Here is a 16,811-nt window from a genome sequence, read left to right on the forward strand (position 1 = left end):
TATCCATCTATCTATCCATCTATCCATCTATCTATCCATCTATCCATCTATCTATCCATCTATTCATCTATCTATCTATCTATCTATCTATCTATCTATCTATCTATCTATCCATCTATCCATCTATCTATCCATCTATCCATCTATCCATCTATCTATCCATCTATCCATCTATCTATCTATCCATCTATCCATCTATCTATCCATCTATCTATCTATCTATCTAGCCATCTATCTATCCATCTATCCATCTATCTATCCATCTATCCATCTATCTATCTACCTATCCATCTATCTATCTGTCTATCTATCTATCTATCTATGCATCTATCCATCCATCTATCTATGTATCCATCTATCCATCAATCTATCTACGTATCTATCTATCTATCTATCTATCCATCTAACAATGACATGTTGTCCTAGATCAGAAGGAGAGAGGTCAACAGAAAAAAACATCTACAGTAGCAGCAGCCACTCCTTGTATTTGATATACAGCCATAAAAAAACCCAGTTTAACTCCACCAACATCCCACAGCACCATTTTCTGAAGGCGTGACTCTCCTTATTCTGATTCACATCGTGTGTGTTTTTGCCCAATTTTTTTTTTTTTACGAGACAACCATCTTTTTCCATCCAGATGTGCAGCCAATGAGGAGCTGTTTCCAGTGAAGGAGAAGAAGAAGGAGGAGGAGGAGGAGGAGGAAGAAGGAATGCAGCAGGATGCTTATTATTATCATGGCTGTCAAAACCCACCAGTGTGCGTTTAGATAAAACAGCCTTTTTCATGTAAGGTTTGACGAGGATGATGTGCACCATGTCCGCTGCAGCCGTCGCGGTGTGGCTCGGTACTGGTACGTATATATAGGTTAAATATCCGGTGTGTTTTTAACGCTGTTTGCCTGTAATGCGGGCATCCATGCTAGTTAGCGAGCTAGTTAGTTAGCATGCTGCTGTTCAGCTACTGTGCTCAGTTTTTCCAAGAGGCTGAGGAGGAGACATGGAAACATAGCTAACAATAGACAGCTATACCGTTATACGGTATAAGAGTGGCTACACAGTCAACGTGAGACGTGTTTTTGTTACGTTACCTTACATCTCAAACGAGGATTATAACTAATAACGCTGTCTTTGCTAGTTCATGTCATTCATTTCAGCTTTAATTAACGTACCTTTGAGAAAACAGCGTCTTGTTCGCAGGCCTGTGTTTATATGTAGACCAGCAGGTGTTGTTATGGATGCCTAATTAAGTAGATAATGCTAGTTTAGCAGCATATTACAGTTAATTAGCTGTGGTAACAACGTTACGCACTGTTATTATAGACCATGTCATTGCCACTCTGTTGCTAGGGCAACAGCTCCAAGTTTACTTCCTGGTTAGCTACTTCATTAACAAATATAATAATACAGAAATAATAATAATTCGTTCATTGAACTGGCATCACACAGTGGACTTTTTTTTACTTTTATTTTTTATATATTTTTATATGAAATTATAATTTCAGATCCAGAAATGCCATTATACCATTTAATTGCCATCCTGTTGCTAGGGCAACAGCTCCAAGTTTACTTCCTGGTAGCTACTTCATTAACAAATATAATAATACAGAAATAATAATAATTCGTTCATTGAACTGGCATCACACAGTGGACTTTTTTTTACTTTTATTTTTTATATATTTTTATATGAAATTATAATTTCAGATCCAGAAATGCCATTATAGTATTTCATTGCCATCCTGTTGCTAGGGCAACAGCTCCAAGTTTACTTCCTGGTAGCTACTTCATTAACAAATATAATAATACAGAAATAATAATAATTTGTTAATTGAACTGGCATCACACAGTGAAACAGCAATGTTTTTTTTTTCTCACCAATTCCTTTGATTTTTTACTTTGATTTTTTATATATTTTTATATGGGCCCATTTATAATGTTTATGTTGTCAAGCTTGAAAAGGTCTATATACTCTCAGTTGCCAGTTTATTAGGTACACATAGCTACAGCTAATGCAGTCTAATACAACAGCTGTGTAATAACTCCTACCTTCATGAAGGTTGTAATGTCATCTGAATTTTAACATCCATTTACAATTAAAAATCCGCCTATCACTTTAAAAATACAGCAGGACTAAATGATGTTTATCTTACACTGTAAAAAACCCCTCTTTTTTTCAGTTATATGTAGACCAGCAGGTGTGTTATTATGAATGCCTAATGAAGTAGCTAATGCTAGTTTAGCAGCATATTACAGTTAATTACCTGTAGTAATAACGTTACGCACTGTTTATATAGACCATTTCATTCCCATCCTGTTGCTAGGGCAACAGCTCCAAGTTTATTTCCTGGTAGCTACTTCATTAACAAATATAATAATACAGAAATAATAATAATTCATTCATTGAACTGGCATCACACAGTGAAACAGCAATGTTTTTTTTCTCACCAATTCCTTTGATTTTTACTTTTATTTTTATTTAATTTTTTTTTATATGAAATTATGATTTCAGATCCAGTAATGCCATTATACCACATGGAGGGGCTTATTTGTTTTTGTGTATTTGCATATATGTATATTTGTATGTATGCAGGCTACGCTATGTGTCTCCTAGTTTTTTTTAGAGACTCTTGTGACAGTTCAGATGTGAGTGAGAGGGAGACGTTTTGTGTTTTTAGCATTATTTATATGAAAAGAGGACTTACTGCCACATTTGGACAGTAGGAAACCAAGCACAGCTCACACTATGCTGTGTTGTTAAGAATAATAATTATAATAATAATAAACGAAATACAAAGGGGCCCATTTATAATGTTTATGTTGTCAAGCTTGAAAAGGTCTATATACTCTCAGTTGCCAGTTTATTAGGTACACATAGCTACAACTAATGCAGTCTAATACAACAGCTTTGTAATAACTCCTACCTATATGAAGGTTGTAATGTCATACCTGAATTTTAACATCCATTTACACTTTAAAGATACAGCAGGACTAAATGATGTATGACTTACACTGTAAAAAAAAACTTTTTTTCAGTTATATGTAGACCAGCAGGTGTTGTTATGGATGCCTAATTAAGTAGCTAATGCTAGTTTAGCAGCATACGTTACAGTTAATTACCTGTGGTAATAACATTACGCACTGTTTATATAGACCATTTCATTGCCATCCTGTTGCTAGGGCAACAGCTCCAAGTTTGTTAACAAACAGGAAATACAAAGGGGCCCATTTATAATGTTTATGTTGTCAAGCTTGAAAAGGTCTATATACTCTCAGTTGCCAGTTTATTAGGTACACATAGCTACAACTAATGCAGTCTAATACAACAGCTTTGTAATAACTCCTTCCTATATTAACTTATTTTTAAATTTTGTTCCCATTATTTAGACATTGTGCGCAGCTAAATGCAATCCTGATTTGATTGATTTTTCTTTTTTTTTTCTTTCCGTCTCTGCTACTGTAGTTGTGAGATGTGAGATGTTTATTGTATATGTACACTTAAAAAAAGAAAAAAATGGAAACACTCTTTTAAGTTCATGCTGCTCATTACATCATGCTACAAACATGTAAATTCCTTGATCATGTAAAGTGTCAACGTCTCCAAATAAAAATGAATTTAAAAAAAACCCCAACTCCTACCTTCATGAAGGTTGTAATGTCATACCTGAATTTTAACATCCATTTACAATTACAAATCAGCCTACTATCACTTTAAAAAATACAGCAGGACTAAATGATGTATGTCTTAGCGAGACAAAATGTGTCAATGCAAGGGTACAACTAATAATTACTCTAATCATCATCTGTTGATTTCCTTGATTAATCCATTATTCGTTATGTCAGAATAGTGATTTATATATGTAATTATAATTTGCCTAAGCCCAAGGAAGAGATATCCATGTCTTGTTTTATTTGACCAACAGTCCAAAACCTAAAGATATTTTGTTTAATGACATCTATGACAAAGAAAAGCATCAAATCCTCACATTTTCACATATATGCACCGCATATCTGAAACACACTTCATTAATTCAAATCAAGGCTTAAAACTTTTTTGTTTGCCACTGAGAAGCTCTCAGTTTTCTATGCACCACATAGCTGAAACATACTCCCAGAAAGTAGGGATGCACCGATCCGACTTTTTCAGTCCTGATAGTGATACCTGGGCTTTGGATATTGGCCCATACCGAGTACTGATTTGATACTAGTGTTTAATCAATAAGCTGTGCCTCACTGTGTGGAAGTGACTGGGATCATTCTTTTATGTTTAAGGCAACATCAGGCTTGACTTAAATGTAGTTATCATTTCCCACAGCCCAAGGTAGAGATATTCATGTCTTGTTTTATTTGACCAACAGTCCAAAACCCAAATATATTCAGTTTAATATCAAATATGACAAAGAAAAGCAGAAAATCCTCACATTTGCACATGCATATATGCACAGCATATCTGAAACACACTTGTAGAAAACTTCATTCATTCAAATCAAGGCTTAAAACTTTTCTGTCAGCCACTGTTTTTTATTAATCTAAAAAGTGAACGTTCATGAAGGGAGTCTTTACAGCACAGCTGTTGCATTAAAGACTGCATTAGTTTTAGCTAGGTGTACCTAATAAACTGGCAACGAACCGAATGTGTAGTTCAGAACGCCCCTTGAAAGACAATCTTGTTCCATTCATGCTTTTATTCATTGATCCAATAGTCTACATTGTGCATGCCTATGATGTCAAACACACCGCTTTTCATGAGAGATATGCCCATATGGAGCGATCCATGGGCTCGAAGCAGAGAACAGCCCTGTACAGAGACGGTGAGTGGGTGTGTGTGCAGTGGTGCACTTCATGTGTTGACCCGCTGTCCCCTCCCCCCTGTCATAACACAGTGACACGCTCAACTGATTCCCCATTAATACTGGTGTTATTGTTTTCAGTTGTCTGCTGTCCCACAAACTTGGCCCACTTACTTTTGCTGTAACAGAAGTTTACCGAATTTAAATGTTGTCTAAACCGTGTCCTTGCTAGAAGTAGACTTTATCCTAAATCATTAACTATGAGACAAATCTTCTGTTTAACATGTTACTGGTACTTAACCAACCCAATCGTTTTAGACAAATCACTGATTTGCTTACCTTTATAGAGCGCTAGAAGATTGAACCAGCTGTTTCTTGTCCTTCTGCTTGTTGTGACACCCGACTACTTTCACTTCCAGGTCTGCATTTAGAGGCTCGAACTCGTCACGGGCAGAGTACCAAAGCTGCGAACAGCACAAACAGTAGCAATCCTTGTTGTCTGTGCTTTCCCCGCCGAACACCAAAGAAGCACATGCATTCCTCCTGACCCGGACGACGTGCACATATAAAGCTGATTCGACAGAACTAAAGGACATCCTCCCTTATGCCTTTGCCTCAGAGGACTCAGTTAGCTATAGGGCCATTAGAGGGACAAGGGTGGCTTATTGTCTCTACTTTGCCAGTGGCATTTTTAACTAAGGCATCACTCCTGAGGCTTCAGCCAATCCAAGGTCGGCCCAGAAGAGCATAAAATCTGGTTAAGCATTTCCACCTCCCCCAAGGCCTGTCAGTGATCTTCTAACAAATGCAAGTCAGCTATTATGATTATGTGCAATGTAAAGAGAATACTTTAGTTTATATGTGAGTCCAATTATCAGGAAAAGTGTAGCTTGTTGCGTGTGTCAGCGTCCACTTGTCCGTCTTTACATTCGTCCTACTGCAGAATCCGACAGGTTAGTCTCCAGTGCACAGTCTAGTATTAACTGTAATTGGTGATGTATTACATGCAGTAAGAGCGCTGCAGTCGATCACCTCGAGAAGGCCTGGCAGAAAGTCAGCCCGCCACAAATAAGCAGATCTGATGCTATTAGCTGTAGCTTAGTTAGTGATCTTTACTTAGCAAAGGTGAGGGATAGACACAGTCCAATAGGATGCTGTAAGCGAGAACATAAGGCTGCCAGGAGCGTGTGTTAGGCCTAAATGCTTGTTTGTTGAATCAAAGCGTTAATGTTGACAGGCCAAAACACATTTCAAATCCCATAGGTCATTTCCTATTCCTCTGACAATTAGGTGAGACCAGGCCATCTGGACTCCCCCCTTGTGTAAGTGCCGCCTGCCTCATCTGTGGACGTGCCACAAATGTTTACACCGCATCCAGTTGGGTCTCTGAGCAGAACAGAATAGCCAGTACTTGACCTTGACCAGGAGCGTGTGACTGCGGTCCTTTTGTGTGGTGAAGAATTAATGAGGCCCAACAGGTCTGGTAAAAGAATCCGAGCACGGCGCGCATTCAGTGTGGGATTTGCAAAATCGACTCATCACTTGGTGTGTTGAAACTGAATGAGGTTTTATTCCTGGTCTCTGAATAACCTCGATCGTAATGTCACGGGTGCTGCAGTAGCAGGGAGAGGAGCACGGTGTGGATTAGTCAAGCTCAGGTGGTTCCCTCAATCTGTTCTTAGAAAGAGATGTGGTGCATATAATAACCTCAGGTTTATATAGGCAACACCACATTCAGTGGCCGCTAAATGCTATTGATTGTGTCTAGCTGTGGCCGAGCCCTTGGGGACATTGGACATATGGCCAGTTCAGTGATTGTGGCCACAGATGTAGCCCAGTTTAACACACATACATACGGGACCGTTTTATAACTTCCAGCAGCTCATCATCCGTAGATTGCAGTCAGGCAATTTGGCCTTGTGAGATGTGGACTTGCTTAATAATCTGCAGCTTACTGTGTCACCTAATCTTCGATAACCCCTTTGTGCACCCTGGTAATAGATAACAACCAAAGATCACATACTGGCTTCCTCTTTCATGGATTAAAATGTAAATCCTGCTCTATTACTCAGAGACTCTCCTTGTTGGAAATCAGCTTCTGTTCAAGGATCACAGTGCAGTAACAGAAGCCCACTTCATGTTATGATGCTGCTGATGATAGTTATGTAGTAATATGTTGGTTTGATGCTAATGAGAAGATGAAGCAGGGGTTAAACAATAATGAAAATCTGTTAGTGAGAAGGTGCCACACACACTTTCTCATGCCTTCCTGTCACTGCTTAATATATCTGCAGGCGAGAACAGTCCAAACTCTCTTTCCCTCCTCCTCCTCTTGCACTTCATAGCACAGATCTACAGTTTTCTCTCCCTTCTTCTCTTCTTCCTCCTTGTACTCTCAGTCTCCCATGGTGATTAAAAATGGAGTGCCCACCCACTGAGGGAGAGAGAGAGAGAGGAGGGGAAAAAAGTGAGAAGAGAAGAAACGCTTCACAAAAATGCTTAGAGGTTGAAAGAAGTGAGCAAGAGAAGGGGGGAAATAGTGAAAGGGAACGATGCAAAGAGAAGGAGAGAGCTTCGCAATTCACCTCCAGTCTTACATTGTGTAAACTTTTGTTAAAGGGGCTGCCATTTTCCGAGCCGATGCCCTTCACAAATAACGACTAAATGTTTGTGTTTGAAATGGAGTGGGGCTAAACAGAGAGACATAATGGAGACAGAGTGGGAGGAGGGCATGAAAACAACTCAGTACAGTCTCATTACTGCTGCTCTTACTCACAGTACCTCGGCTCCTTGGCCCTGAGATTCATTGTTTTGGTTTAGCAGCATGCTCTTATTATTATGTACAAAATCATAGTCTTTTCCGGCACCTAATAATGTGAGTTGACGCCTTCACGCTTGGCTGTTTTTTGCATCCTTGTGTGAAGCGAATGCATTTAACCTTCAAGAGAATGCAGATGCCAGGCAAGAAACATAGACAAATCTATCAGTATGAGCTTTTTTTTGCTTTATTTTAGGGCTGTCAATTGATTTAAATATTTAATCACGAATAATAGCACGATTGTCCATGATTAATCGCAAATTAATCACACATTTTTTTATCTGTTCAAATTGTACCATAAAGGGAGATTTGTCAAGTATTTAATACTCTTATCAACATGGAATGGGCAAATATGCATGCTCTATGGTACTGTATGTATATATTTATTATTGGAAATCAATTAACACACAAAACAATGACAAATATTATCCAGAAAGCCTCACAGGTACTGCATTTAGCATAAAGAAATATGCTTAAATAGTAAATATGGTACATGGTATAAGTATGACATGGTACCGATGGTGTCCTTACGTTTTCTAATTTCATATGATACCAGTATCTTCACTGTAGCTTTAAAACTGAGCCTGCTACAACCTCCAAAAGATTGATTGCATTAATGCGCCTAAGAAATTAGTGTCTTTAAAACGAATGTGCGTTATTATCGCGTTAACTTTGACAGCACTACTTTATTTGTTTTCACCCTCTCTTCTTTTCCAATTAATGCCGCTGGTAGGTCATTAACATTCAACAAAACACACAGAAACAATACCCAGTTTCAGGAGCTAATTTTTCTTTTTGTTTTGAAATTTGTGTTTCAGTGGTCACCATCTTGTCGAGGTCGCACGCAGACCGTAACGTCTACCCATCAGCAGGAGTGCTCTTCGTCCATGTTCTGGAGAGAGAGTACTTCAAAGGAGAGTTTCCTCCTTACCCAAAATCAGGTATAACACCATCACATTCACACTTTCTGCAGATTAATACACATTTTTGATTATCTAAATGACTAAAACGTTCGTACAGTTTAGTTGTTGGCAGTGCATTGCCCATTCATTATATTTCAGTGGTAGAAAATGCTTAGCTGCTGTTGGCAACACATCCACAATCCAGCTAATGGCTCTAAATGTACATTACTGAATTGGTTCTGACTCATAACCGATCATTGGGGTCCCCCCCCCCCCTCCTCCTCAATAAACAGCTTTGCCTTCAGGTGATGCCAGCAGTGACCCGATCACATTCAACACCAACCTGATGGGCTACCCCGACCGGCCCGGCTGGCTGCGCTACATCCAGAGGACCCAGCACAGCGACGGAGTGCTCTATGGCTCCCCCACCGCAACGCACGCTGGCAAGCCCTCTGTCATAGAGGTGGGTGGTTGGACCGCTGTCAAAGTGAAGATGAAGGCTTCTGTTTAATAAGGGTTGAACATGAAAGCATTACATTAAAAGACTCTGACATATCCAGCGATTTAAATGGAAGACATTTGTAGTCTTAACCAGAAACATGAAGGTAACGGAGTAGTAGCACATTTGAATTGATTTTACTGAGCACAGCTGATTTGCATGCATTTAGTAGTAGCATAGTGCAGCGTTACGCTACGAGTCTTCAGACTTGAATTCCATTATGTTTTTTTATGCTTTCTTTGTCCCCCATAAGCCACTGTAGAAATTCTTTTCCCAAAAGGCTTAGCGTTCCCAGCGGCGCCCATATAGCCTATATATGCGGCGTCTCAGTTGGGTACAGAGCCTGCGTAGTGTATCTAGCTCAGCCTTGTCCAGAGGGCTGCTGCTATATAAGCTGCACTGATCTGGGCTTAAACTTTCACCCCTGTGTGTTGCAGATTACCGCCTATAACAGACGCACTTTCGAGACGGCGCGGCACAACTTGGTCATAAACATCATGGGCACGGAAGGTAAGAGGTGCCAGTACAGTATGAGAGCCTAAAGCAAACAGAGATCAGACTGTGCACCTTCCCTGATTAATTCCTGAGGGCACATTCAGTACTTAAATGGTGTATTGGAAATGTTGAACTAATGAGAACTAATCAATCATTGCTTAAGAAAAACAACATTACATATTGATCTATCTGCCGAAGCCTGTGTGGTGAGAATATTTTGACAGTCTGAATCAGTTATTGTCTTTAGATAAACAAAGTATCACAGGTTGGCCATCATAAATCAGTATGATATGTTGTGGCTTCTGTAAACACATAAACGTAGACTTAAAATCTACCTATTCAGCCAGGCCTTTCATTAAGAATGGTTATTATTTTATTCACTTATTTTATTGTTTTTAAGTGGCCAAACTTTATACTTTATTGTTATTTTACTAATCACTTATTTTATTGAATTTAATTTCTATAATTTAATTTAATCTTATTGTTATTTTATTAATCACTTATTATATTGTATTTAATTTGTATAATTTTATTTTATTTGATTGAAATTTTATTTATCACTTATTTTTATTGTGTTTCATTTGTATAATTTTATTTTAATTTATCGTCATTTTATTAATCACTTATTTTATTGTATTTAATTTGTATAATATTATTCAATTTTATCGTCATTTTATTAATCTAGTTCTTACCTCAAACAGTTTTACTATTATTACTGTCATTATAGCTTTTAATTTAATTGTATTACATTTTTATGATTTTATTGTCTTGCGTGCATTGGTCTCAAATTATCACAATGTTGAATTATTTTTTGTCTTTTTTTGTTGTTTTCCCGGTTCTGTCTCACGTTTGGCTTTTCAGTCATATCTGTGAAGCACTTTGAACTGCATTAACCTGTATGAAAGGTGCCATACAAATAAAGTTTGATTGATTGAAAGTGTGAACACATAGCCCTGTATTGGTACAATTACGGTTATAAATTATAACGGTATATCTGCGTATAGGAAGCAGCCGTTCCTTTTCGTCTGAGTGACTGCACCTCACATCTGTGCACATCTGCATGTTTGCACAGTGGCTTGTTGACCAGTCGCGGTACATGCAGCACAATATGTACTGAATTTGGTTGAACGCTCGGCAGATGTTCGCAGCGCCAACTTGACATCACTCTCTCTTTTTCTGTGATGTCATCCGCCATCTGCCCCCAGAAGGAAGCCGTGTCATAACAGAGCGGAGACAGACACACCAGAGTCTGCTGGTCAGACTGGTGAAGTCAGTGTCAACTGATGCAGCAGTAATAAAGTATTAATGATGTCTTAGCCAGCAGAACGCCGCTGTAGCTGCCCCTCCTGTCTTCTCCCTCCCTCATCTTACTGCCATTTTTCACCTTTTTCACCTCTCTCCCTCTTCACAGAGTTCCCTCTGCCCTACCAGGCTGAGTTTTACATCAAAAACATGAACGTGGAGGAGATGCTGGCCAGCGAGGTGCTGGGCGACTTCCTGGGAGCGGTGAAGAACATATGGCAGCCTGAGCGCCTCAACGCCATAAACATCACCTCGGCGCTGGACCGTGGCGGCCGCGTGCCCCTGCCCATCAACAACCTCAAGGAAGGGTGAGGATTGTGAAGGCCGGACTTGTATTGCAACAAATACACAGAGTGCTCTTTCATACTGAAGGAAATATGATCCAGTCACAAAGCTAAATCAGGTTAATTTTATAGCACTTTGCATTGATTTTGCATTTTAAAAACCAAACTAAGTGCAGGAATAGTGTTACGATTTAGGTATAATTCCTCTCATACACAATAAGCATGAGGTTTAACAGCCGTAAAGATTCTCTCCTCCTCTTCACCTCTCTCAATCAAACAAATCGCTTATTTCTCAGCCCACTCGCATCATGTTGACATTTTATTTAATTGGGCCCTGGGGATCCGCAGTTCGCTGCGAATTACATGAGTGCACTTGGCCGTCAGCACTGACAGATACTGTCAGCTGGTCTAGTTCAGAGGGGAATGAAGAAGCCCACATGAAATGCCATAAGTTGTGCATCAAAGATTCATGCCGACGTTTTTGGAAGATGAAAGCGTGTAGGAGAACGTCTCAGTGGAGGAGAATTGCTCTGACTATTACAAGCCGCAGCATAAACATGTAAAACGAGGCTCCCTCTTCTCTCCTCATGCTTTGTATTTCCCCGTCTCCTCGCCTCCCCCTAGAGTGTATGTGATGGTTGGCGCTGATGTTCCCTTCTCGTCGTGCCTGCGGGAGGTGGAAAGCCCACATAACCAGCTGCGCTGCAGTCAAGAGATGGAGCCAGTCATCAGCTGCGACAAGAAGTTCAGGGCTCAGTTTGACATCGATTGGTGTAAGATCTCTCTGGTGAGGATTGCCTTGTACAGATTTCCCTGAATTGAAAATTGCAGGTTCCTTAAAGGGATAGTTTGTGTGTTTTTGAAGTGGGGTTACCAGCAGGAGTACCAGCACTGGAGCAAAGCAATGTACTGCTGTGGACGTGGCCGGCAGGAAAACGCATTGCAGCCACCTAAAAGAAAGGCCCACCTAAAAAATTGATATCCGTTTAAGTGTACACTATATTTAGAATATTTTCCGACGGCGAACTGAACTGAAAGTGAAATAAGTTTCACTTTGAGTTCAGTTCCCCGTCAGAAAGGAGAAGGAAAGGGATGTCTGACAGCAAGATAAAGCGGTGAAAATATTCTAAATATAGCTTATACATATTGATTTTTTTAGGTGAGCCTTTCTTTTACATGGCTAAAATACTTTTTGCCACCATCCCCGTCCACACCACTGTATTACTTTGTAGGTAATACACTGACTATGGATAAGTACCTCAAACAACCCCACTACAAAACACTCGAACTATACCTTTAATGCTGAGGCAAGAGGATAACACAGAAACTACTCTTCTTTGTGCTCCATAAGCAATGTTTTTGACTAAATGCTGTCATGAATAAACATTACACCTTTTTTCCACAAATGCTGAATTACCTACGCCTTATGTCTTCAGGTTGACATACACAAAGTGGTCCCGGTATACATTACCCGTCCCGACCCGGGCACCGGGATCCTGCCTGAGTTTGGGGAATACAACCCCCCGTCTGAGTCTCTGATGGGCCGGAACTACTTTTCCGACTTCCTTATCACGCTGGCTGTTCCCTCCGCCGTGGCACTAGTCCTCTTCTTCATCCTCGGCTACACTATGTGCTGCCGACGGGAAGGGGTGTAAGTGTGCTTGGTCTTATACTTTTTATGCAAATACTGCACCCAGACACCCCAACAAACATTTGAACAAAGCACAGAAACTATTACTAGACAGGATGGATAGTGCAGGATATTTAGATAATCTGGACTGGAATTGCAGCTTGTCATTACCATCCAGTTGTATGGTCCATTTCTAATTTCAGTTCTCCATGAATATCTGCCACAGCATTTTGTTTATTTCATCGTGTACATGTTGATGTTTGGAAGCGTAGCCATGACATCGATCATCATTCTCCATCATTTACAGGCTGGGAGAGACGTGCCCCCTCGTTCACTCAATGTCCCATCACCATTTCCACCCAACAATCCATTCACTTGTGTGTAGATGTCTCTTTAACTATTAATATTAGTATTTAATTCATCCATTTTTGTTTTGTTTCTAGGGAAAAAAGAAACATGCAAACACCAGAGTAAGTGTTTTACCTCTCCTGTGTTTTCCTTTTATTTTTGGGTCTGTTTCTGTCCCACTCCCCCTCCTCTCTCTTTGGTTTGCAGTTTTGTCATCTATGTTGTCATTGACGGCTTTCTCATAACCATTCATGTGCTCATCTGCGTGTTGACATCCATTCATCCAATGGGCTGCTCAAAAATATCTATGTCTAGATCAGTAACAAATTGCTTTTAAGCACATCAAATCTGGGAGACTAAGAACATATCTTGCACCATAAGTCAGATGAGGTAAAGAAGTCACAGAGATAGGAGGTTATATTACTGTTGTGCATGCATGAATTGAGTGCAGAGCTTGCCATAGCTGATACGAGTTCAAATATTTTCATAAATAAAGCATTGCACACGGGATGAGACAAATTAACACCACCAAACCACGACAACACGAGCTACAATACATGTTAACGTCGCCGCCTTCACTCCCCCTCTCCAGCATCCAGCTGGTCCACCACAGCTCCATCCAGAAGTCCAGCAAAGAGCTGCGCAGCATGTCTAAGAACCGGGAGATCTCCTGGCCCCTCTCCACGCTGCCCGTCTTCAACCCAGTCAGCGGCGAGGTGGTGCCGCCCATCCACCCCGACAACTACGAGACCACCAGCATGCCCCTCATGCAGACACAGACGTGAGTTGAAAGATTATTTGTAGGGGTTGTCAAAGTAGTAGAAGTAGTAACTACAAAAGTAGTAGTAGCGCAGTTTAAAAGCTAGAGTGAAGATACTGGTATCATATGAAACTAAAAAACCTAAGGAATCCATTGGTACCGACCATGTCATACTAGCTTGTCGTGAAGGAGGATAATTAACGCTCCAAATGTGGGCTAAATTTTGGCAGAGGAAAAACTGGCATGGCCGTTTTCAAACGGGTCCCTTGACCTCTGATCCCAAGATATGAGAGTATGGGTACCCACGAGTCTCCCCTTTACAGACATGCCCATTTCCTATAACAAATATATATATACATTTGCATAAAGCAAGCATATTTGTTCACTCCCATGTTGATAAGAGTATTAAATACTTGATAAATCTCCTTTTTAAGGTACATTTTGAACAGATAAAAAATGTGTACTTAATTTGCATTTAATCGCAATTAAATATTTTAATCCATTGACAGCCCTAATTATTTGGTTTGGGTTGGAGGGGAAATGCACGTGTGTGGTAACACAGCACGTGAAATGCACCCATGCTCATTATTAGAATATATGGCTTACAGGCGTCAGTATATAGGGGAAATACGTATAAGTTAAAACAATACCATTATTGTCTAATCTTGTTTTCAGGGCTTCTTACAGTACCATGTTTACAGCTAAAGCCAGTCAGGCCTTCGGAAAATATGACTTTAGCTTAAGAGCTTCAAGCCGTCCCATGATTTTTCCTAATGGGCTTGAAACTCAGAAAAATGTGCTAATATAAGTACAACACATGATACTAAAAGGCTCTTGCAATGTGTGTGAATGTCTGTTAACCATAATATCATTGTTGATAATTTCAGAAATCTGCAAAACCAGATTACGATACCACAGCAACGGCCATCGGGTTAGTATTTCCTTCAACCTTTGTATAAGCAATCTGCCTCACTCCATCTGAATGTGTGTTATGAATGTGACTAATAAATAAATATAGATGCTTGCATGGGCTTCAGTTACATGAGCAGATGTCAGAGCAACATTTAAGCTTTGACTAGTTATTATGAGGTTGTTCTGACATATTTCTTCATTTAATAAGGTGACTCTATACAGACAATAATAATTCATTTTGGAGTTATTTTTAGAGCTGCAACAATTATTCGATTAATCGATTAGTTGCCAACTACTAAGTTAATCGCCAACAATTTTGATTAAAGTCAAATTATTTGATTCCAACTTTTTAAACTTTTTAAAACAAGACATTTGAGGACGTCATCTTGGGCTTTTGGAAACACGGATCGCCATTTTTCACAATTTTCTGACATTTTATAGACCAAACAACTTATCGATTAATCGAGAAAATAATAGATTAATCGACGATGAAAATAATCATTAGTTGCGGCCCTAATTATTTTGCTTTATTGCACACAAACTTAGTCTGACCTTTTACTATCTCCCTCCTGTGTCACTGTAAAAGTACAAGCATCAAGACTTTATTCAGTCGGACACAGTTTAAAGGGACTATTTGTAACTTTGTACGCGCATAAATGTAGCGGGTCGTCACACATGCGCGCTCGCATATGCGCGTTTGCGTGTAGCCGCTGTACCCTCCTCCTCTGCCTGCTCGCCTTCACTCAGACAGCTCAGCTCGCTCCACCTCCAGACGTGAACGCGCGCTCACTACACACTGCAGAAGAGTTAGTTTAGCTCTGAGAATATCTAGTGAATGTACAGGGGACGTTTGTGCAGAAATAACTGCTGCAGCTCCTCCAGACCAACAGAGGTTTTCCGTGTCTTGTGAAGTGACGGAGCTCTACAGAGATTTACGTTGTCTTCTCTGCTCTCTCCGCCTGCAGCCGGAGAGAGCAGGGAGACACGCTGGAGAGCCCCGCTGCCTCAGCCTGCACTTTGGCAGGAAAAGCCAACACTAGGATCAGATCTAAATCATGTTCATGGAGAGACCTTCGTCTGGTCAGCTAACAATACTGCCAAGCAGCTGAAATATAGAGTGATATTGTGGTTTTAGCTGACGTGTGTCGCCTCACTGTTTTGAGTGATGCTCGTTCAGGTATATTGAGAGCGAGCAAGCGCGAGCCCGACGCTGACTTTCGTTGATTTCACGGCCACAGGTGTCGCTGTTAAGAAGCATTTCTGAAAGTTACAAATAGTCCCTTTAATGAGAGCAGATCATTTTTGCTACGGCTCTGCGAGAAATCAGGCACAAGAACTTTACTTTCTGTTTTAGTGGTGTCTGTAATTCTGGTGTTGGTGTGTGAGCGCCCTCCTGTGTTCATGGTGTTCAGCTGCATGACGGCTCTTAACACTAACCTGCTGCTCTCTCTGTTCACTGCTAACAAAGGAGATAATTATGTCATGTCAACATTTCGAAGGCTGGAGGTAGGTGCTGTTAGTCTGTTAATGAATTAGTGTTGAGATAATTCATGCTGATTCATGTGGTATTTCAGCTCATGTCTTCTGTATTCATTCTAGGTAAATGGTATTCCTGAAGAGAGAAAGGTGGCCGAAGCACTGAATTTGTGACCAGAGACAACGGGTGTCAGAGTGTTGACGGGTGTTGATTTTCATATCCATATCTTTGTTTTTTTCTAACATTTGTGCCAATCTGCATGCCTCAAAAGTGTCTTTACAAAAGATTTATCGTCCATATTGCACTTCCACCTTGAAGAGTGAGTGTGAAAGAGATCAAAAGAGCTTAGCGGATTATAAAAAAACACATTAGAATATTTTGAAATATTTGTAAATGTTAAAAACTATGTTTGTATTTCTACTTGCTTTGCACAATGAACCTCTTAGAGGAAAAAAGGGAGTTTTACATGGAAATGCGTTAGTTGTCATGTGTTATTAATTATATGTATTTGTGTCACATGATAACAATAAATTCTTTCAAAATATTTTTTACTGGAAATACCTTTGTCACAATAATAATAATAAACAAGACACTAGT

General features: G+C 39.9%; 2 protein-coding genes across 8 annotated transcripts in view; one reads left to right on the forward strand and one right to left on the reverse strand.

The window, feature by feature from the left end:
- Positions 1-6,073, reverse strand: part of ppp1r9a (protein phosphatase 1, regulatory subunit 9A) — a 68,832-nt gene extending 62,759 nt beyond the window's left edge. Inside the window, exon 1 of the mRNA XM_037795926.1 lies at positions 5,127-6,073. The gene's annotated coding sequence lies outside the window, so the exon portion shown is untranslated. The remainder of the gene's footprint in view (positions 1-5,126) is intronic.
- Positions 571-16,758, forward strand: sgce (sarcoglycan, epsilon). 7 transcript variants are annotated; one of them, XM_037795940.1, is made up of 12 exons: positions 571-854; positions 8,424-8,546; positions 8,813-8,970; positions 9,444-9,516; positions 10,913-11,111; positions 11,712-11,874; positions 12,524-12,738; positions 13,161-13,187; positions 13,658-13,846; positions 14,713-14,756; positions 16,206-16,243; positions 16,337-16,758. In XM_037795940.1, exons 1-12 carry the CDS (start codon positions 806-808, stop codon positions 16,385-16,387), a joined length of 1,329 nt encoding a protein of 442 aa, XP_037651868.1. In that variant the 5' UTR covers positions 571-805; the 3' UTR covers positions 16,388-16,758. The 7 variants fall into 7 exon arrangements, with proteins under 7 accessions (XP_037651868.1, XP_037651867.1, XP_037651863.1 ...); XM_037795939.1 differs by having other exon boundaries at positions 572-854; positions 8,801-8,970; XM_037795935.1 differs by lacking the exon at positions 571-854 and adding an exon at positions 4,496-4,808.
- The last annotated feature ends 53 nt before the right edge of the window (positions 16,759-16,811 follow it).

The sequence above is a fragment of the Sebastes umbrosus genome, chromosome 15 (genome assembly GCF_015220745.1).
Source record: "Sebastes umbrosus isolate fSebUmb1 chromosome 15, fSebUmb1.pri, whole genome shotgun sequence".
Taxonomy (NCBI): domain Eukaryota; kingdom Metazoa; phylum Chordata; class Actinopteri; order Perciformes; family Sebastidae; genus Sebastes; species Sebastes umbrosus.